At 39.4% G+C, this 24,016-nt stretch overlaps 1 protein-coding gene across 1 annotated transcript in view; it reads right to left on the reverse strand.

The window, feature by feature from the left end:
- The window catches only part of LOC108555700 (RNA pseudouridylate synthase domain-containing protein 2), a 144,729-nt gene extending 123,679 nt beyond the window's left edge, over positions 1 to 21,050 (reverse strand). The window contains exons 1-3 of the mRNA XM_017911481.1: positions 20,975 to 21,050; positions 20,831 to 20,892; positions 18,127 to 18,231 (exon numbers count right to left, since the gene is read on the reverse strand). Of these exons, the coding sequence (XP_017766970.1) occupies positions 18,127 to 18,231; positions 20,831 to 20,892; positions 20,975 to 21,050 (243 nt within the window). The remainder of the gene's footprint in view (positions 1 to 18,126; positions 18,232 to 20,830; positions 20,893 to 20,974) is intronic.
- Between the last annotated feature and the right edge of the window lie 2,966 nt (positions 21,051 to 24,016).

The following is a 24,016-nucleotide window of genomic DNA, read 5'->3' on the forward strand; positions in this document are numbered from 1 at the left end:
TTTTATGGAGTTCGCAGCCGAAATACTTCGTTATCCCGTTGAAAATTACTCGAGTTACAATTTTCTTTCATGTATGGAAAAATATAACTAAAACTCGAAACTCGAAACTCGAAAATTCTTCGTTTTTGACGTAACATTCCCACAATTTACCGTAGAACTAGTTCCATGTCCCTTTAAACTTCACAAGCAACCAGAAATTGGAATTTTAAATTTATGAAACAGAGATCTGAGAACCGAATGAATCATAAAAGAAAAATTTCGAAAACTAGCAAAAGTTGTAATTAAAATTTGCAATCTGATATAAAAGAAAAGATGGAAGATCCGAGAATCCTTCGTTACTTAGTCCCCCTGTATCCTAAATTCCAACGAGAGACTACATTCCACGAATTGCGATTTGATCGCAATTCAAAATATGTTAACCAAAATCTGGAACTCGGAATTAGCAAGACAAAATACTTAAGATACATGAAACAATTCTAAGAAACTTAGAAAAACAAGGAAAACACGAATTTTAAAAAGGAAAAGAAAACTGAAGGTTTCTTCGACCCCTTTCTCAAAAATTTGTAGAATTTTGAGTAGCCAATGGGAAAGTTGGAAGACAGGGGGGATTAGTGAGCGATACGAACCGAGATCGTGATTGAGCAATGGAGTCAGAAATATCGCTGGCCACGGATGAATGTGAAATATAAATTTTTATTTCCCGAAAGGGGGGATGGCGAACAACGTCTGGCGTGATACAGGGTTGTAGTTGACGTGAATTGTGTGATTGCGAAATATGGAGATCCTTGTAATATTTTACCCTGTATACGTTCCGAATTTATCGTTATTCTTCTCCCCCTTTTTCCCTTCCCTTTTTTTCATTTCTACTTTTTTCTTCTCCTCCTCTTTTTAATTTCCGTTTGGATCACAATCGTCAGAGAAAATAGCCGCAGCGCGTATTTTTTCAGGAACGATTACGCGATTTATGCGCGCAGCTATTTATCCCAACGAGGTGGTTCTCTTTACCTCGTATCGCCGCCGCAATGGTAATAAAAGGGAAAATGGCGGACACGGGAAGAATCGCGAGAGCCATTTTTTCCAAGCTCGCCATTCAAGCCCCGGTTTCCCAGCATGCCACGAACCCCATTAAATGGTCAGACGAATTAATTTAGAATTTCCCCCCGACGGACGTACTCCGGGATCATAATCCCCTCGACTCGCGCAACTCCATTTAATAAGCATAATTAATTAACGTTTGACCGATTTTGATCTAACTCCCCCCCATCGTTTCTCTGATTTCCCATTATATAAACGACAGAGAAGAAAGAAATTACGTAAATACAATTATCGATGAATAAATAGCACAAATGGTATAGGTAAAAAGAGAACAATTATCGATACAGAAATTAAAAATGAAAAGAGAAATGAAAATCTACAAACATCGGGAAATAAAAACGTATACACACTAATACACACTGAACATTGGAATGATTCAATCTGGATTTTAGGGGTGGTGTAAATTAGCATTAGGGTTGGTCATAGTATTCAAGAAATGGAAGTGACAGTAGTCCTTGGTTTAAGTTTCTTATATACACATTAATACAAACTAATCATTGGAATGATTCAATCTGGATTTTAGGGGTGGTGTAAATTAGCATTAGGGTTGGTCATAGTATTCAAGAAATGGAAGTGACAGTAGTCCTTGGTTTAAGTTTCTTATATACACATTAATACAAACTAATCATTGGAATGATTCAATCTGGATTTTAGGGGTGGTGTAAATTAGCATTAGGGTTGGTCATAGTATTCAAGAAATGGAAGTGACAGTAGTCCTTGGTTTAAGTTTCTTATATACACATTAATACAAACTAATCATTGGAATGATTCAATCTGGATTTTAGGGGTGGTGTAAATTAGCATTAGGGTTGGTCATAGTATTCAAGAAATGGAAGTGACAGTAGTTCTTGGTTTAAGTTTCTCAGGAATTGATAAGTACTTGGTTCGTTTAACGCTAGAACTACGATCTTTAATGGGTACCTAACTATAACGTGCATAGATTATAGTAATTTCAGTGGTACCGATGAATATGAGTGAATATACTGATTACAGTTCTTTCTTAATTCTCTATGGGCCCGTGTAACTTTTAAGTTACATGCTAATGTATGGGTATTTTATTAAATACTGCATTCATCGTTATCGTCTTGATCACTTCAGTTCGCGATTTTTCTTTCGATATATTTATAATTATTTTTACAATACCTCCATTTTTAAAAATTCTAATTCTTTTTTGTTGGGAATTTCGTGGAGGAAATAGCCAAACGCACAGGGAAATAACTGTATTCAGTTGTATAGCAATCTTATTTGTAAGAGGTTTATTATGCGATATATAACTAAAGCGTATGAGTCTTTTTGAATACCACTATGGGTCACAATGTATGAACTAGCCGTTCTGTTTCTAACTTGGGAGTGAGGAGCTTCGAGGGACGGTAGGCCCTTTTAAACCCTCGAAACCGACCCCTTGAAGTCCAAAGGTCGGTAATGCCCTGCAACCTTCGACAGGCATGTCGTCATCGTTGCATGGGCGTAGCTGACTTCCAACATTTTTCATTTACCGGTTATTCGATCATGATAGATTAGGTCCTCTATGGACCCCTATGACCTTCTCTCCACAAGATGGCGTGGAAAATTATCTTGTCTATCTATTGCACATTATCTTGGCACAATAGTACAACCATTGTTGCTTCAAATTTTTAATATGAATTTGTTATAATAAAATTGTCAGAACTGCTGAATTTATTGGTTAATATTTGTTGATTTTATATTATATACAATTTTTATAGTCAAGAAAAATATATATTCGGTCCATAGAGGGTTATTATGAGTTGATGCAAATTTTATTCTTAAAGCAGGTGTATGTGTTCGGTGATTGCAAAAAGGAAAAATTCTAGGACCAGCCATTCTTACTAGGTTGGTAGTTCTAGCATTAATACCTTATTCTTCCTAATTTATTTTTTCTTTTCTAACTACAACCCATTTAAAATAATGGCTGATTTTAGACTAGACTTTGAAAAACGTAAATATATTTTACATTTTAATTATAGTTTACTACCACCATAATCTGTAATCCATTTAAATATATTCTGTCTTTATAATCGTACAAAGTGTGTATACATTCATTTGGGACACCCTGTATATATGAGAATAAAACGAAAGACATATAAAACGACAATTATCTAGAAGAAATGTGTAAATAATACAGATAAACGAAACAGCTATAAAAATTAAAAAGAGAAATGAAATAAACTACAATCACCGTTAAATAATATACAAAATTAATAAAAATACAAGAAATTTATAAAAAAAAAAAAATACGAAGCTTTTGTACAGTTATCGGGGAAATAATATGCAAATAATCCGGATAAAAAGTAGAAAGAATTTAGAAAAATCGAGAAAATAAATAAAACACGAAGTAAAGGTAGTTTATATAATGAAAGCCACGCATATTTCGTGAAATTTTTCGCCGCCACTGTTATCCGATACGTTACAATTATCGATATCGAGGTAACTTAATTATTCGTCGAATGTGTCGGGAAAAAGCGGGAACAAAATGAAAATAATAATAAAAAGACAGCGGAGAGGAAAAAGCGGCCCACCCTCGAGGAGCCAGGGACGTATAATTGGGGCGTTTTATCGAACAGGGCGCAGTTAACGCGTCCGGTACATCCACCTAAATATCGATTCTATTAAAGTCGTTGATCACGCGCGACAGCCATTAGAAGGCCCGTGAAAATCATGACCGGGGCTCGTTTTAATATCTGTTAATCAGCGCGGTAATTAAAGGCTCGAAACGACGGCCGGATGCACGATTTTCGCAGGGAACAAACGGCGCATTACATTAATGGATCCTAATATTCCTGCATGCCGGCGAGCATCTCGCTCGTGCGCGTTTTAATTAAGACAATAATTAGCCGAAACATCGACCCATGTAAATCCGATTAGCCGCGCGCGTAACACGAATTCGCGACGTGCAAACAATTCTGTCGAGGACCGATCGATGTTATTACGCCGGGCAATAGAAACAACGTAATTGAAAAGCTCTCGCATAAGGGCGGCAATTATCCAACGATCAGGGTGACGAGATCGGAATATCGTTAATGATTTCCAAGGATCGAATTGAGAAAAGATGGTGGCTTGGGATCTGGGGGTGGGTGATTGCTAAACTTCGCAAGGGGTGGGGGTAGGATAATGCTAAACGTACCGGGCCCCAAATGGTCACTTTCTAAATTAAAAATTTCGTGTTCAACGTTGTCGCTTTGGTCGTCTAACTTTGCGATTTTCCTTTTAATACGAGTATAATTGATTTTTCAATATCACCTCGTGTTTCATTTGTCTAAAGTTTGCCTTATTTTATTTCTTCGTTTGACCGGTAAAATGACCGGTCATGGCAGATTTAGTGTCAATTACGAGTAGTATATTGGCTCTAATTTTGGGTGAGATCACGGTAAATCGAATTTCGATTCTGTATTATTTCTTGTGGAATTTTTTAGTTTGGTTCTGCAGCTTTTAATAGGGGTGGTTAATTATACGACATGATAGAGTAACAGTTCAGGAAGATTGGATAATTTAATTGCTAAAATATTGAATTTTATTTACACGAATTTCGATTTTTATTTTTATTTTTCTTCAATTTCTCCTGGAATTATTTAGTTTGCTTTCTTATTTGTTAATAGGGGTGGTTAATTATACGATATGATAGAGTAACAGGTCAGGAAGATTGGCTAATTTAATTGCTAAAATATTGAATTTTATTTAGACGAATTTCAATTTTTATTTTTATTTTTATTTTTCTTCAATTTCTTCCGGAATTATTTAGTTTGTTTTCATATTTGTTAATAGGGGTGGTGAATTATACTAAATGATAAAGTAATAGTACAGGAAGATTGGTTAATTTAATTGCTAAAAAACTAAATTTTATTTAGACGAATTTCGATTTTTATTTTTATTTTTCTTCAATTTCTCTTGAAATTATTTAATTTGCTTTCTTAGTAATTAATAGGTGTGGTGAATTATACTACATCATAGAGTAATAGTACAGGAGGACTGAATACTTTAATTGTTAAAATATTGAATTTTATTTAGACGAACTTTAATTTTATATTTCTCAAATTTCTTTCGAAGCTTTTCAATTTTTTATTTAGTCGTTAATGGTGTGGTTGGAGAATGAAATTAGGTATGAATACTGCACAAAGACTGAATATTTTAATTACGAAAAAATCGTATTTAATTTAGTCGAATTCTTATTTTATTCTCATCAACCCCAGCCAAATATTTTTGTAATTTTTATGATACTCTATGACACCACATAATTCATTGTATAATAAGTAAAGTACAATTATATTGTTCCAATTATACGAATGCATATTTATATTTCCTCAATTTCATCCAATTTATTCATCACTGTCTCGTGTATTTTATCTCCATTACCCATAATTCTTTTTCCCATAATTGACAAAAATTCAACTATACCAGACGATTATTGTCGGCACAGGGGATGCGATATATATATTATTTTCCAATTTTTACATACTTTTTGATCAATCACTAACATGCAATTTCATTTCTATTACTTTGCAGTCAAAACTCTAATCATTCGAGAATTAACAAAAATATTATTATCACTCACCCCCTGTCCATCCATCTGGTCAATTATTAACATTCAATTTCATTTCTATTACTTTCTAATCAAAACTCTAATCATCGGAGAATTAACAAAAATATTATTATCACTCACCCCCTGTCCACCCCATCTAATGTTAGATCAATTACTAACATTCAATTTCATTTTTATTAATTTCCAGTCAAAACTCTAATCATTCGGGAATTAACAAAAATATTATTATCACTCACCCCCTGTCCATCCATCTGGTCAATTATTAACATTCAATTTCATTTCTATTACTTTCCAGTCAAAACTCTAATCATCGGAGAATTAACAAAAACATTATTATCACTCACCCCCTGTCCACCCCATCTAATGTTAGGTCAATTACTAACATTCAATTTCATTTTTATTAATTTCCAGTCAAAACTCTAATCATTTGGGAATTAACAAAAACATTATTATCACTCACCCCCTGTCCACCCCATCTAATGTTAGATCAATTACTAGCATTCAATTTCATTTTTATTAATTTCCAGTCAAAACTCGAATCATTCGAGAATTAACAAAAACATTATTATCACTCACCCCCTGTCCACCCCATCTAATGTTAGATCAATTACTAACATTCAATTTCATCTTTGTTACTTTCCAGTCCAGACTCTAATCATCGGAGAATTAACAAAAATATTATTATCACTCACCCCCCGTCCACCTATCTTACCCCTCTCCCCCCTTAACCACTCTATTTTACCGCATTACCCCCTATCCACCCTATTTAACCGTAAATTCCAACACGGAAAATGAATCTGAAATCCTGCTCATATACTCAATTTTCCCCTAATCAACGAAGATTCCTGCGTTAATAAACGCGGAATGGAATATTTCTCGAATTTTCGCTTACTCGTCATAACATTGCTCCAGTTTACCTCCATCGCTGGCAAGTACCGTTGGTCAGCAAAAATTCCAATTACAGAGGGTTAATACAGGCCGAACGCGAGTGTCCTCGCCGGGGCGAAGCGAATTCGCGCGAAATCTCTCGTCGCAAAAAGGTCTTAATCGAATCAGGCCGGGGAGGAGGGCCACGGGGTCGATGTTGATCCGATTTTTTCAAATTCCTGCCGGCGTCGCGTAACGATGATCAAACGGCAGCTCGGCCACTTGGCCAGCGACAAATTTAATTTAACGAGCCCGCGCGACCGTGAATTAACGTCGCTTATTCGATTTCGCAGGGAACTCGTTCCATCGCCGGGGCTTAGAATCGGCCCGTCGATGCTAACGTTTAAATCGCAATTAAATTTACATTAGCGGCCGAACATGGGCGCGAAGTTAATCAGGGCCGAGCATAATCGCGGGAAACTGTGTCCATTGGTTCGATATTGATCGCTATCGCTGGGAAAATACGCGCAGGAATTTTTGGCCAAAGTTGATCGGGCTCGAAGATCGTCTAGGGGAGTAAAATAATTTTCGACTAATTTTCGAGTAAGGATATCACGCGTGGATCGTAGATTAATTTATGCTTACTCGGCTGAGTATTTATGATCGATTTAGTGCACGTTTTATGTTAAATCGGTACTGTGATAATTTATAATTCGGTTAATTAATTAATCACGAAATAAATAAATTTCATAATTTGACGAGGCAGTCGGTGAATGGAAGTGAAAAATGAATCACGTTTTTAATTATGTAATTTAATCTAAAGAGCCGTGAATTACGGAGTGAGTTTCGATAAGTATGATAAATAAGTATGAGGAAAAAGAAAACGAAATCTAGAAGAAAGAAGAGAGAAGACGGAAGAAAAGAAGACAGGAGAATTCGGAACCGAGAAGATGGAGAAAGGAAATGTATTGACAAGGAGGAAAAAAGAAGAAACCGAAATGTAGAAGGAAAAAGAGACAGGAGACAGAAGACAGAAGAAAACGGAACCCAGACGAAAGAAGAAAGAAAGAAGACAGAAGAAAACGGAAGCTAGTAGAAAAAGGAAAGAAAACGGGAGAAAACGCAATTGACAAGGAGGAAGAAAGAAGAAAACGAAATCTAGAAGAAAGGAGACAGAAAACAGAAGACAAAAGGCAGAAGACATAAAACAGAAGAAAGAAGAAATCGAAATCCAGGCGAAGAAAGAAATAAAAAAAATAGAAGAAAACAGAATTAACAGGGAGGAAGAAAGAAGAAAAGGAAATCTAGAAGAAAGAAGACAGAAAACAGAAAACAAAAGACAGAAGACATAAAACAGAAGAAAGAAGAAAACGAAATCCAGGAGAAGAAACAAAAAAAAAGAATAGAAGAAAACGGAGGAAAACGGAATTAACAGGGAGGAAGAAAAAAGAAAAGGAAATCTAGAAGAAAGAATAGACAGGAGATAGAAGACAATAGACAGAAGAAAGAAGAAGGAAAAAAGAAGAAAACGGAGCCCAGACGACGAAAGAAAGAAAAAGAACAGAAGAAAACGGAATTAACAGAAAGAAAGAAAAGAGAACAGGAAATCTAGAAGAAAGAATAAACAGAAGAAAGAAGAAAGAAGAAAACGGAGCCCAGACGACGAAAGAAAGAAAAAGAACAGAAGAAAACGGAAGCAAACGGAATTGACAAAGAGGAAGAAAGAAGAAAACGAAATCTAGAAGAAAGAAGAGACAGAAGACAAAAGACAATAGACAGAAGAAAGAAGAGACAGAAGACAAAAGACAATAGACAGAAGAAAGAAGAAAACGGAGCCCAGACGAAGAAAGAAAGAAAAAGAACAGAAGAAAACGGAAGAAAACGGAATTGACAGGGAAGAAGAAAGAAGAAAACGAAATTTCGAAGAAAAAGAGACAGGAGACAGAAGACAAAAGACAAAATACAGAAAAGAGAAGAAAGAAGAAAACGGAACCCAGACGAAGAAAAAAAAGAGAAGAAAACGTAAGCTAGAAGAGAAAGAAAAGGAAACGGAAGAAAGGGGAAGCGAGAAAGTCGAGAAAAGCAGAAAGGAAAGAAAGAAGGAAACGCGGAATAAAGGATGGCGAGTGGTAGAGGCGACACGACGGGGAAAAATCGCGGCGGAAGTTGCGGCGTGGAATAAACGGGAAGGAGCGAGAGGGTGGTCGGCGAGAAAGGGGGCGAAGAAAGCACCCTCGGCTGCGTTCCCGTTCCACGCGTGCCGAGCAACCACCACCGCCAGGCCAACACGGCCGACTTATGTTTCCATCTGCACGAATTTTCGCGCCACTCGGCCCCCGTGTTCTGGACTTTCGGCTGTATCGACCGGCCCTCGAGCCACCCCTCGCCAACCCCTAGCCAAACCCCTCGCAACCCCTGCCGCCGCCAGTCACGCTTTCTGTCTACAAGTCAATGTCTCCTTCCCACATCGACCACGCAGCACCGCTGCCTACGGCCCTCTGCACCCCTGTGCGCCATTTAGGCTCCAACTGCTTCCACTTCCCTCGTCCTCCCATGGAATCCTATCTTCCTTCCGATCAAATAATCTTTCCCCTGGAGAACCTTCTCCTTGAGGAACGAAGAAGCTTCCACTTTTCTCCTTATTTCGTTTTTATTTCTGATTTTTGAGATTTTTTGGGGGTCAGGTACAGGGGGTTCGCGATCTTTGATTATCACGAGGGTTGGTTTCCACGAAGAATTTAGTCTCTGAGAATTTTGTAGAGTCCTCTGCACCCCTGTGTGAAATTTAGGATCCCTGTCATAGAATCTCTTACTTGAGTTCCCACCTTCCTTCCATCCTTTCTTTTCTTCCCATTTCGCTTTTATTTTATTACTATTATTATTTTATTTTATTCACAAATGGACCGTAGTCCATTTACATAAAATTTCATATATAAAAGAAAAGCAAACAATGGAATCCTATCTTCCTTCCGATCAAATAATCTTTTCCACTGGAGAACCTTGTCCTTCAGAAACGAAGAAGCTTCCACTTTTCTCTTTATTTCGCTTTTATTTTCGATTTTTGAGATTTTTTGGGGACCAGGTACAGGGTTCGCGATCTTTGATTATCACGAGGGTTGGTTTCCACGAAGAATTTAGTCTCTGAGAATTTTGTAGAGTCCTCTGCACCCCTGTGTGTAATTTAGGATCACTGTCATGGAATCTCTTGCTTGAGTTCCCACCTTCCTTCCATCCTTTCTTTTCTTCCCATTTCGCTTTTATTTTATTACTATTATTATTTTATTTTATTCATAAGCAGACCGTAGTCCATTTAAATAAAATTTCATATATAAAAGAAAAGCAAACAAATTATACATAATATAACACCGAAGGGACGTGCTTATACACGCTTTGTTCAGAAGGAATAGCTTTAATCAATAATTATCTTTGATTGTCTTTTGAAAGTTTGAAAAGATCCATTAAAAAAATCTATACGATTATAAAGAGTGTTTGAGTCAGTAATAATACGATAAATTGGATTAATTAAACCATATGTATATGAAAACCTGCTCTAGATCTCAATACATGTTCTGGCACATAGAAATTAATTTGCGTAAGAAGAGAGGGGTAATCAATGTGATTATTAATTAAGTTAATTTTCAATTTTTGAGATCTTTTGGAGGCAGGTACAGGGTTCGCGATCTTTGATTATCAAGAGGATTGGTTTCCACGAAGAATTTAGTCTCTGAAAATTTTGTCGAGTCCTCCTCTGCATCTCTGTGCGAAATTTAGGATCCCTGGTATGGAATCTCGTCTCCCGTTCAGTGTAATAATTTTTTCCACTGGAGAATCTTGTTCTTGAGAAACTAAGAAAGTTCCAACTTCCTTTTATCCCTTCTTTTTCCTTATTTTGCATCTACTTTTGATTTTTGCGATTTTATGGAGGTCAAGTACAGGTATCGCAGGCTTTGATTCTTACGAAGGTTGATTTCCACGCAGGATTTTTCTGAGAATTTCTACTGATCCTATTTAAGGCATATACTATACTCGATACAGAAATATTAACCTGATTTCCGCGAGTGATTTTAATACATTTATTTCGGAAATTTTTCAGTAATAGGGGAATGTTTGTTTATTTGTTTATTTCTGTTCGATAAGGGATGTTTCCTGTCAAAGCTTTGACATTTAACATGATCGGAAACGCGCTTGCGAGCGACGTTTCAAGGATGTTGGATGAAAAAAAAAAAAATGATGTCAAAGGTAAGTATCGGATACACGGAGGGGAGTATCAAAGTCACTGGAAGCCTTCCAGTTCTCCAGGAATTACTTTCCTCGGGTGGAGAAAGGAACTGCTTTCCTGTCTCAAAGGTTTCTTTGGCGGCGCCGAAATCTTTGCTCGACATCCTGCCATTTAGGCGTGTCCTCGAGCCTCCTCTTTCTTCCCAACTTCCCTTCAACCGTGAAAGGACAAAGTTCCTGTCCCTAACAAGCTGAAATACCACGCGCCTGCCGGATTATCGAACGCCGGGTTAAAAGGATCTTCCTCCGGCCTATAATTCACTTTGACATGCTCGTGACGATTAATTCGATGGACACACGAAGGAAGAAATTTTTCGGGAGATAGTCACGCCACTGTTCTACGCCGAAATCCGATATTTGCGTGTATACCGATTTAAACTCGTCGGACATGGCACCGAATTTTAATTTTCCAGCCTTACAATGTTCAGGTCTACGAATTTCTTATGTTATTAATTTTTAAATATTTGAATTGTCGAATTTTCGAATTACTGAGTTCCTGAATTTGCGAATTTTCGAATTAACGAGTTCCTGAATTTTCGAATTATCGAGTTGGCGAATTTTCGAATTGCTGAGTTTCTAAATTTCCGAATTTTCGAATTAATGAGTATCTAAATTTTCGAATTATCGAATTGGAGAATTTTCGAATTACTGAGTTTCTAAATTTCCGAATTTTCGAATTAACGAGTTCCTAAATTTTCGAATTGCTAAGTTTTTAAATTTCCGAATTTTCGAATTAATGAGTATCTAAATTTTCGAATTATCGAACTGGCGAATTTTCGAATTACTGAGTTTCTAAATTTCCGAATTTTCGAATTAACGAGTTCCTAAATTTTCGAATTATCGAACTGGCGTATTTTCGAATTACTGAGTTTCTAAATTACCGAATTTTCGAATTACTTATTTCCTAAATTTCCGAATTTTCGAATTAACGAGTTCTTAAATTACCGAATTATCGAGTTATCGAATTTTCGAATTGCTGAGTTCCTATGCTTCCGAATTTTCGAATTAACGAGTTCCTAAATTTTCGAATTTTAGAAATTCCGAATCTGCGGACTGTCGAGTTTCCGAATTTCCGAATTTCCAGTCTCCTGTGCTTTCAAATTCCCGAATTTTCAAATTTCCGAACTTTCGAATACCTCAATTTCCAAATTTCCCAGTTCGCAAATTCTCAAGCCCCAAAATTCCCAATCGTTACGAATTCCCAGTATTTAAATTACCCGAGTGGAAAATTCGAGCTTCCCTCTGTCTCTCTGTCCCCGACCTGATAAAACCAAAGTCGCTCGCCGTCCGCATTTCCTTTTATTTAAACGGCTCGCCTAAACAGCTTACCGTCATTAAAGCGTCAACAGAAGAAAACTCTCCAACAACCGCGATCCGATATCCCGCTCGTGTTTTATTTACCGTGGCGCGATTTTCATCCTTTCCCGACGGATTACCGTATTTTTCTGCCGACGACGCCCGGATAGCGTCGACGTCGCACAGCAACAGGCGGCAACAAGCTGCGCCGTGCTTCCCCTGACGTGTACGTGCAGCTTTTTCGGCGTGTTAACGCGCGACGCCTGGCGTCCTTCGATTCCGCCAACTCCGTCTCCGACTTCTTCTTTTATTTCTTCCCGCTGCAAACTCCGCCACCTTTCCTTCTACCCCCGTTTTCCCGACACCAAAGTCTTTCCTTTCCAAATTCCCCGAACATATTGGAACAGGGCGAAATAATAGAGTCCTTTATACCAGTCTGTTGGAAAACTTGTAATATCGAAAAATTCGAAACGAAGCGTGAAAACAGGTCTATAATATCCCATGGAATCTCGATTATCCGGACAATTTACTTCTATCTATTTTATTTATTTAAACCAATGTTAACACTCCATTGATGTATTATATTTCTATTATATTTTTGTAATCATCGAGTGACACCATTTTCGTATCAAAAATGAAACAAATTGCAATATTCCATGAAACATGAATATCCAACCCCTCGCTCTATGGAGGTATTTAATTTTAGTTAACCCCTTGTATTTCCACAACAACTCCAACTCGTGAGTTTTCCAGCCTGAATCCCGTATTAAAATAAAATTATATTTAACGTAGCTTTAAATAAATTTAAATAAATCCTAAGAATTTTCATAATTTTATTGCGAATAAAATAGCCGGACAGAGGTCAATTGCAATTAAACAATTTTATAAAAATGTTGTATAATTAGGCGATAATGCAAGAAATTAATCGTTATATTTCTATTCTAATTACAATAAAATTATATAAAATTTTCTTCAAATTTTCTGCACGTTAAAACACGTTAAATATAATCTTGGTCGTGTGACAAGTGTAGCATGTGATTCTCATATTCGACAAGCACTCGTGAATACAGAGGGTGAAATAAAAATATAACAGCAATTTTTCCCTCGAATTTAACAATTTTCATATTCCTCTCGTTTTAACCATTACAAAAATTCGAAGAATAAAATTCGAATCGGTTTCACGATACATATATTTAAGAAGAGTGAAAGCTGGTTAGGTTAGGTTAGGTTTAGAGTTCCCGGAGCACTACCCACAGAGCGGCGAGGATGGCCACCGTGGGGGTTTTAGTGTGTAGAAATCTTACATAACCCCGTCTCCTCCCCTAAGGGACGGGGTATCATTCGAAGATTTCCCCCACATAAAAGAAAAAAAAGAAAGAAAAAGGTTAGGTTAAGTTAGGTTAGGTTCGTCCTGGCAATTGCGTGGGCTCGTGAAGTCCAGGGCGCTCCACTGTCGCGGTATGGTGGTAATAGTGGGGTGGGGGGTTAAAATCCCACATAACCTCACCCCTTCTCCGAGGGGGTCGGGCATCTTTCTATGATTTCCCCCACGTAAAAAAAAAAAGATTAAGTTAGGTTAGGTTATTGAGAATATGCAAATGAGTAGCCAGTAATTCGCCTAAGGGTGTAGGTATTAAAAATGCTGTTATATAGTTCCGGTCAAGGCTTCGCGTGTATCGTGACAACCATAAACGCGATTACCACGACTGCCGATCCTGGGTTGCCCTAACGACTCGGCCATAATCGCGAATCGTGACACCGCGCAATAATTCGCGCCAACGATTAGGCGAAAAATTACGCGAGGCTACCGTTCGAGGGGAATTTCACGGTGGCGAGAATTCCGTGTCCCTTTGATCGCGGGGTTTCCACTAATTTCGACGTAATTACCCCGCGAGAACAGAGGGTGGCGAGTGGATAATTTACCAGTGGGGCTGTTTGTTTTTTCAGCGTCGGAGGAAGCTCGCCACGGCGCCGGCTCACGAGATCCACTCGAAATTAATTGCTCAAGGTAGCGCTTAAAGTCTTAACCACTCCGCCTGCCTTGGAACACTTTGTTAATCCGCCATTAATCTACGTGGGACGCGTGCCGGAATTCCAAATAAATTCACGTGGCTCGCGTCGAACCGGCCCCATGTTCTGTTTGTCCCCCCCGGCTCGCAATTCCAGTAATTCCGGAATTAATCCTGCACGCGGCCGTTTCTTTGAGTTACACCCTTACGTGACCAAATTGGGCATCGTTGGATCTTTTAATGAGAGAGATGGCTAAAACATCCCTTTCTTCGGGTTAAAATTGGTTCCAGTATAGGTGGGCATGGGAGTATTAATTTTAATAAAGAAGAAAATTCTTTTGGATAGATCTTATATGACATTAACCTCCCAAAAATTTGTGGAAACGAGTAATGTGATATATATAGTAAGAAGAACATTGCAAGATCACATAATTAAAATTAGAAAATAATTCGACGATGGATAAGGGATATATAAAGGGTGGCCCAAAATTCAGGCAAGAAGTAATTTTAATAGAAAACGAACAAATGTTCCTTATTTTTAAATATTATTTAATAATAATGACCCATTATTTATTCAAGCAATACTCCATTTTTAGTAACCCTGAACTGTCAACTGTCACACAGTCTTATCTTTTTTATATTGGCAACGCTTTACCACGCAAATGGCGCAACGTTTATCGGAGATACGAGCCGTGGTGGCGCTAGTGAGTTAAATGCAACGTCGCCTTAGGACTGACGAAACGCTTCCTAGTGAAAGACGAAAGTAAATACTTTATACCTCGATATCTCAGTGGTTAAAAAGATAGGTTAATTATGTTAGTCACGTTAATTAAAAATTACTATAAAAAATAATGAAGAACACGATATTGTAGTATCGCAGGATTTGCACCTCGTGTATAGGTAACTTTAGCTTAGAAAGTCACCGAGAAGTGGTTATTGAGCAGTGATTGGAAGAGAGTTCTTGAGAGACAGTTCTTTAGAGGAGTTCTTAGTTGTGTTTTAGTTGTGAGCCATTAGTTGTAACAGGCTAAATTATCATTAAGTCGTTGAATTGTGTGTACCCACATATTGTTAACTTATTATTATTAATTAATAAATAGTTCTATTATTTACCACATATCCCGAGTCTCTATAATATGGCTATAAATGGTAGGTAGACTGGAAAAGTTTAACTGCGTTTATACTATAATTTATCGTGACGTCAATCGCGTTGCCCGGCCAATTAAACAAGATGGCCGCTGGTCCAGTTCGGAAGGCGTTCCGTGTGATTGAATTAGCGAAATCAAATCCCGTTCGGGGTTAATTATACCATCGTATTAATATCGCACGTGTAACAGAGCTTGTCGATACACATATTCGAATCTATAATTTGAATCTGCAATTCGTATAATAATTATAAATTATCAATTCACTTCGGATAACTTGGAACTTGCGTTCCGACGTTCTCCACGGCGAGATTAGTATTCCATGCCGAAACGGACCAGGCAGGACATTTAGGGAAAAGGATAATAGAAATTTGTCGGGCCGTTCTGGAAACTTTATTGGTCACGCGAGAAGTTAGCAATTCGGAACGTGGAAACTTCTCCTCCTTCGTTCCTCTCTTTTGTCTGTAAAATAAATATATTTCTCGTGACCGCGTTAACTTTTTCGTTTCGCGGAGCGGAAGTTGGCGGAGGGCTGAACACGTTTCGCTCCTCTCCAACTTAAATACCTCGACCTACGTATACCCTCGAAAACTGCTCTGTTTGAGCACCCTCGGTGCTCAGTCAGCGTCAACGGCACTCGTCAGAAATTCATTACGTCGATTTAGCATTAGAACTCCATTGTGCCGACGCCATTGCTCGCAACCGCGCTTCAAATACTCCGATACTTCCGCGAGAGTAATTTCCAAAGAATTATCTAAACATCTTATCCATCTTTTCCTAGTTCTCGTGTTCCGAAGAACACAACTAGCCCTGAAGAATCTCTGGCTTTACCGTGTTCCTCTTCGACACCCTATATGTCACTCCTACCATCTGTCACTGGTCAGAAAGTTACTTGAAGTTGTCAAAGGAGTCTTCCATTTTGAAATGACAGTTACGAAGAGAGTTACTGGATTCGTCCCAGTCTCTGTCATCTATTCAGGACAGACCTGTTCCTAAGATTGTCATACGAACGTGGATGTTCATTACTTTCAAGGACTGTCAATTTTAATCATTTCGCATGCATGCTCTCGAGACCAAAAACTTAACAACAATTTGAGGTTATGACAGGCAGGCACGCATAGTGACTTTAGAGTTATGGAATATCGTGTGCAAACTTCAGATCTCTGAACTGGTAGTCGTAATTAGCCAGGATTCGCTCACGGAAGAAATAAATATGAAAATTAGGTTCATTTAATTGGCAAAGAATATATCTCATAAGACAACGAAGGTCTTTCATTTCTAAATGGGATCCAAGCAGAGACCTAGTCGACTTTCCAAAGCCTCTTGACACCAGTCTGCCAATGAACTTTCCCTGTTCAACCTCATCGGAATCGTTCCCAAGGTCGATAAAAGTCCTCCATTTTGAAACAGGATCTATACAGACACCCAATCGACCTATCCTAACTTCTACACACACACACACCTAACTCGGAATAATTTTATATTTGACATCAGATATTGTTCGTTATAATAACACACAACTGCTTACTCAACACCCCAAATAGTGTCATTTTCAGTATCTTGCCTGCTAGCGAGCAGGAACAGAGTTCAGATCCATCCACGACCCTTCCACTTGGAGACACTACTTACACAAAAGTCTGCCAGCACGAGCAAGAGAAAAATAATTATAAAAGTGACGATGGGGTAGGAAGGATCGAGGGTGAAGGCACACTCGAGGACCGACGCGAATCCCTAGACCGTTACGACGGACCAGCGTGGAGTTTCAAAAGTAAGCAAGGTTCACGGCCGTTTATTTCGTTAATGACGACCGGCCGTTGTGGATTAATGAGGACGCGGCCCGTCACGGCGTCGGGATGCTCTTCTCCTCGTCGAATATCGACGAGAACGACCGAGATTCCCCGGCGAGTAGATGAAATATAAATTTCGACGCTCGAGGAGCTGGCACCGTCTATGCCTAGCTTGAAAATAGAGCTTGGGGTACCTTAGCTATGTTCCTTCTGTTCCCTGAGATACGTGTGTCCCAGAGAGAGTGATGTAGCGACCATCATTCTCACCCTCGCCACTAGGTGGATTCCGACTTCCTAGGTGGAACCTCTAAATCCTATGTATATATATAACTTCCCGTCCTTCCAATAGTATAAGGCAGGGTCTGCTAATTTTTGCAATTTTTCGTAATAATAATAAAATAAATTTTAATTTTTTGTAATTTTCGTAATTTTTCAGATTCCTCATAATTACTAGTAATGTATAATATAATTTGTAAATAAATAAAAACACATGTATACCACATCTACCTCCTCTTCCCTCTTCCTCCTTTCTTCCTATTTATTTAATTATTTATTTTATTTACCTATTTATTTATTTATTTATTTATCCTTCCCTTTATCCACTCAAAACCAAAAGCTGTATAATTTTCGTGCCTTTTCTATACATAGGTAAACCTGCATGCTAATATGAGATAGTTCTTAAGTTTATATTACCCTGTAGCAATAAGCGCGGTAAATTAAGTTTGATTCTAGATCGCGAGTGCTTCAACGCTGGAGCCATCGATCTCATAGTCTAAGTTTTCATTTGTAACCCTTTGTACGTTTTAGTTCTTTTATATGTATATTATTGTATCTAGTTTATGGCGCATTAAACGTACGTTAAATTGGAAAAATTGGGATTGGCCTGCTAGAAGAAGGCCTTAGTGACGAGTTCGCTAGCAGGCCCGGGGGATGAAACGCATCCCTTCCATTTCCTTTCGTGCTTTCCAGCTACGCCGCCACAGAGGTATACCTGCGACCAGCTGACTTCGAAAACACCGTGGGGGAGGACCTCCCACAGTGAAAATTGTAAATTGTAGGATTTTTCGAAAGATAAGATCAGTGGAGTGACTCACCTTCTTCAAGTCTTTGCTGGCGTCCGCTTCCTCCGCCTTCCGCTTCGCGGAGATCTTCTGCGTCGGGACGGCGATCGCCGCTTCCCGCAGGGGCTTCAGATCGACCTGAAACGGCAAGCAAACGCTCCAGGTTAGTCAAACAGAAGACTTAGGTGAAACGAGATTATGTTGCACGTCGACTTAAACTGCTAAGTACCGTGCAGAGATGACTCGCTGTCTACCTGATTGGCTTAATAGCGTCGTGTCTATACTCTTCTCATTATTGGCAGACGATTGGATTAGATCGGTGTAACAGTATGACAGCACGAGAAGCGCAGTAAAAAGAAAATTGCAGGATTACATGCTCGAATGAAAGTTGCGAATGATTCAACGACACTTGCGAACTTTGCGATGTTATCGGAGTTACGGGTCGTGGTGGCGCTAGTGAGTTAAGTGGAAAATCCTCTTAAGGCTGCCTGTCACGTCAGAACGAGTCATCTCTGAGGTATATATCGTCGTGTATCGTACAATATACTCGTATATGGATTAAAACGGTTCTGATTTAAGTATTCCAGGGAATTATTTGGGTCACATTACCGAACTTGGTTTGTATTTGGTTATAGCGTGCGGAAGTTACAGGGATTCGGGTAGTTGCTGCATTTGTGATAAGAACGAGTTAACGTTATAGTTGCAGAGCAGAGTTGACACTTGTTATAATGAAATTATACCGAAGCCGAGATGTCTGGGGTGGATATGCAAATTGGGGATGCCGGAGCTGGGAATTGGTGCAGGATCTTCCTCTTTCGTGCATTAACAGGGTCAAAGAGGAATAGATTGATCGACAGGGCAAGACTGACGCCTCATATAACATAATCCACATAGAAACCCATGTTTGTTACATGATTCATAAAAAGGGATAGAACTAAATCTGTTCTATCCAAAAATTTTCGTTTAACGCGAGTGTAAAGCGTAAATCATTCGTTATACTACTCGATGACGCAATTCAGTCTGACATATCGCCATTTATCGTGCAAGCGAGACATCTTTGAACATTTTTGCACATCTGGAACGTGGGAAATTTCGTGCAAATGACTGGCCCAAATGTTAAAGGGGACCAGGGGAGCATGGGGCAAGAACAAGACCGTAATCGCGTTAACTGGCACAGGCGCGTGTCATCGGTCAACACGTCGGCTGCATTTTCACCGATTCGATCATTAGGCTCTGGTTGAATTACCGACCGCTAAACCGACTCTGCTCTCTCTATTTGACCGCGTCGTTAACGAGAAATTAGCGTGCGCGGCAGCAGGCCTAAAGTAGGGACGAGTTGAGGCTATTAGCATAAATCGATGCGTCCGGAACCTTCGGCCGTGGCCGGGTTTGGCACGCACAATGCCCGATCGTGTCTCGAGAATCGTCGCTGAACCGAGATACTATTCGCTTGAAAGGGTTCCTGTGTACACAGATTACCGTGCGTTCAACGGTCTGCTAAGAATTGACGGGGACCCCGTTGGAAGGATGGCACGATTGGCAGGGGACAGCGGGAAAGCTAGCCAATTTAATATCCCGCTGTCATTCAAATTGCTCGCAGAGTTTAATACGTATTGAAAATATACAAAACGATACGATTACTACAAGAATTTGAATACAAGAGATCGAAAGGGGGAAGAAAATGGTACCAATGTAACAGATGACACTTAAGAGCACAATGACATTATATGACGCGAGTCTGTCAAACGAGGAAACTTACTTATGCTAGAAAGTATACAAAATAATACGATTATTACAAGAATATGAATACGAGAGATTGAAAGGTGGAAGAAAATGGTACCAATATATGATAATAAGTGACACTTAAGAGCACAATGACATTTTATGACGCGAGTCTGTCAACTTATTTATGCTACAAAATTGTATTTATAGAAGTCGAAGACTCGCGAAAAACCACGAATCTCGACGATCGTTGAAGACAGATTGACAGGAGTCAAAGACGGTCCCCGATGGGCCCCGAGAACGGACCCCGATCGGGGTTAGACGAGATGGAGACGCAACGTGGTGCCACGGAGACTGTTCCAAGCTTGCCTTCGTGGAAATGGAGTTATGGAATCGGTTATTGGCTATTTTCTAATGACCGGTTATCGAACGTGATTATGGAAATTACCAATGCCTCGAGAGCCCTGATAGGCTGGTCGCCCCGCCCTCCAATTACTTTAAGTATACGCGCAGGTTGAGGCGAAATAGAAACAGGCAGGGATAAAAATTCACATGAGCGGAACGCATTTGATGCTGATTCTGTTCACTGTTCCTTGTTAACTCACGAGATGTCTCGTAGCTTGCGCTGCGAGATTAAATTGATTGCAATTTGTCACGGAATATGTTTATAGCTGCTTGAGCTAGGAATGAATAGAAAGGAGATCATTTTTATTTTTACATTACTGTAAATGACATTTTAGTGCTGCAAATTAGACCAAATATTATTAGAGTTTGCCAAGTTCCATGTTCTCTTTAGAATAAAATCTTGACACCGAGGGTAAGGTGTTTTAAATTTGTTTGACAGGGCATGGGTTCATCTTGGTTCGACGGGTGGACACTGGGAATGAAAGGAGAACGAATGTGCCAGTTCTTTGTATCATGGGGCTGATCGATTAGGTTAACTATTCACCTAAGATCGTGTCTGTCAAACATCCAGGGCTTAATCTATAGGCTAACTAATTATGGGTACAGATACCTGGTATTCAATACCTAGAGTGTGCCAACTATAGTCATCCAATGTTTGTGACGTACCAAGAACTGTGGATAAAGACACCTAATATTTAATAACTAGCGTGTGCCAACTATAGTTACCCAATGTTTGCAACGCTCAGTGACGTACCAAGTGGTGATTTTAATAATCTGTCAAAAAATTGTATAATCACTCTTTGAGTGGAACTTTGGCAGTACATCTGCATTTAGATTCTTTTATAGCATGATAACACATGATAGCACATCCACAATTCCAATCTTCCATCGTTAAATAACCATCATAAACCTAATCAGTGTAAAGACCTGTCTACTTCAGGTCAAAAGACATTTGCTCCACAAAAGAGGATAGGTATTCTTACATCATGCAGTTGGATTGCACCTATCATCGAATTATGTCCAACTATGATGCACAGAACTCAGATAGATAGATCTCGAAGGTGAACATGATCACCGTCTCAGGATCTACCTAGTTTATGTCAAGAGGCGTTCATTATACACAACTAGGCTGGTATTCTTGCACCATCTAAATGGGTTTTACCTTCTGATACCTTCTTTCATCGAATTACGTCCAATTATGACATAAAAGACTTGGATATTTAAATCTCGAAAAGGAATATGAACAACGTCTCAGGGCCTATCTAACTTATGTCAAGAGACGTTCATGCTACGAAAGTAGACGAGTATTCTACCACCACCCTGTTGGATTTCATCCTACGATTCGTTTTCTCTGCGACCCAAGTGAGGAATGCAAAGGACTCGAGCATCTCCAGGAAAAACACGACCCTTCCGTGGCCGACCCAGCGATTTAATCGGCGATCGCGCAGCAAAGGCGTGGTCCACGTAACTAATTTACGATGCAGACCTCTTTTAAGAAGTTCCAGCGCTCGCGAGTGGCGTAATTAGGTGTCGAAGTTTTAATGGTGCGTTAAGGTTCCTCTCGGACGAGTGGAAGCACCGGAACACCCCCTGGCAGCGGCGCTCCACCCTCCGCCCGAAAAGATTAATGGATCGCAGATTTTACGGGCATCGGGCGCCCTGCCGGCAAGATTAAGCGCTGCAAATTAACTCGAATATTAAACGAAGGAAAAGTGCGATTTCATTATTAGCCAGGTCAGCCTCGATCGCAGGCGAATCTCGCCGATCCCTCCACCCGCTGCCAATTAAACGCGTTCGGGCATTAAGCGATCGCGATCGCGGAGTTTCTTCCAGACTATCGGACGAATTTCACGCATCGGCGATTCAAGTTCGAGCTAAGATTCGAAAATTCCGCGAGAATTCTTCCCTCGTTTATTTCCCCTCGACTTATTATTAGCCCGCGCCGGATTATTAAATCTTGGACCACGGGTGGCTGTCAAAAGAGTATTCCGACAAGGTAACGAGAGACAGGCGATGGGGACGTAGGGATATCGAATTAGCAAAGGAAAAGGTGTTAGATTCTAAAATATATTTGTGATATGGGTGATTGGCAGCGGATTGTTAAATCTTGGACCACGGGTGGCTGTCAAGAGAGTAATTCTGACAAGGTTACGAGAGACAGGCGATGGGGACGTAGGGATATCGAATTAGCAAAGGAAAAGGTGTTAGATTCTAAAATATATTTGTGATATGGGTGATTGGCAGCGGATTGTTAAATCTTGGACCTCGGGTGGTTGTCAAAAGAGTATTCCGACAAGGTAACGAGAGAAAGGCGATGGGGACGTAGGAATATCGAATTAGCAAAGAAAAAGGCGCTAGATTCTAAAATATATTTGTGATATGGGTGATTGACAGCGGATTATTAAATCTTGGACCACGGGTGGCTGTCAAGAGAGTAATTCTGACAAGGTTACGAGAGACAGGCGATGGGGACGTAGGGATATCGAATTAGCAATGGAAAAGGCGCTAGATTCCAAAATATATTTGTGATATGTGTGATTGACAGTGGATTGTTAAATCTTGGACCACGTGTGGCTGTCAAGAGAGTAATTCTGACAAAGTTACGACACACGTGATGTAGACGTAGAGGCTAGATCAAATTAGCAAAGAAAAAGGCGCTAGATTCTAAAATATATTTGTGATATGGGTGATTGGCAGCGGATTGTTAAATCTTGGACCACGGGTGGCTGTCAAAGGAGTATTCCGACAAGGTAACGAGAGACAGGCGATAGGGAAGTAAGGATGTCGAATTAGCAAAGAAAAAGGCGCTAGATTCCAAAATATATTTGTGATATGGGTGATTGACAGTGAATTATTAAATCTTGGACCACGGGTGGCTGTCAAAGGAGTATTCCGACAAGGTAACGAGAGACAGGCGATAGGGAAGTAAGGATGTCGAATTAGCAAAGAAAAAGGCGCTAGATTCTAAAATATATTTGTGATATGGGTGATTGGCAGCGGATTGTTAAATCTTGGACCACGGGTGGCTGTCAAGAGAGTAATTCTGACAAGGTTACGACACACGTGATATGAACGCAGGGACTAGATCGAATTAGCAAAGGAAAAGGTGTTAGATTCTAAAACATATTTGTGACATGGGTGACTGTCAACGTGAATGACGAGATATGAGAGAGAGATAGAGATAGAGAGATAGAGATATAAGATTGGCAAAGAAAAAGGTATTTGACCCTAAAATATATTTATGACAAGGGTGATTGTCAACGAATTATTAAATCTAGGACCACGGATAGCCACCAGAAGAGTAATTCCGACTCTGTAACGCATCACAGGATGGGAATGTAGGGAATCGATCAAATTAGTAAAGAAAAAGGAGTTAGATTCTAAAATATATTTGTGACATGGGCAATTGTCAACGCGATTGACGAGATGTGGGAGGGAGATAGAGATAGAGAGATAGAGATGTGAGATTAGCAATAAAAATGGTGTTAGATTCTAAAATACATTTGCGATATGGGTAAGTAGACCTAGTGATTGTCAAAGTGCAATTGATGAGTACTTGGAATAGTGCAATAAACTATGAGTGGTGCAAGAAAAACAAATGAGTTCCCAGTATGCACGTGGAATTTTTGGACGCTTTTCCTACGTGGAGTGTGTAGTACAAGCGTGTGGTATGCATGGATATACCAAAGGGATGTCAAAGAATTATTTCAAAAGTGTCAGAAGTACGACTCTTCTTCCACTGTTGTTCCGAATCACTGCACGACTCCATAAATATCTTTGCCTCGTAGATCAGTCA

This window comes from Eufriesea mexicana, unplaced genomic scaffold (genome assembly GCF_001483705.2).
Source record: "Eufriesea mexicana isolate 0111107269 unplaced genomic scaffold, ASM148370v2 scaffold278, whole genome shotgun sequence".
In the NCBI taxonomy this organism is placed as follows: Eukaryota; Metazoa; Arthropoda; class Insecta; order Hymenoptera; family Apidae; genus Eufriesea; species Eufriesea mexicana.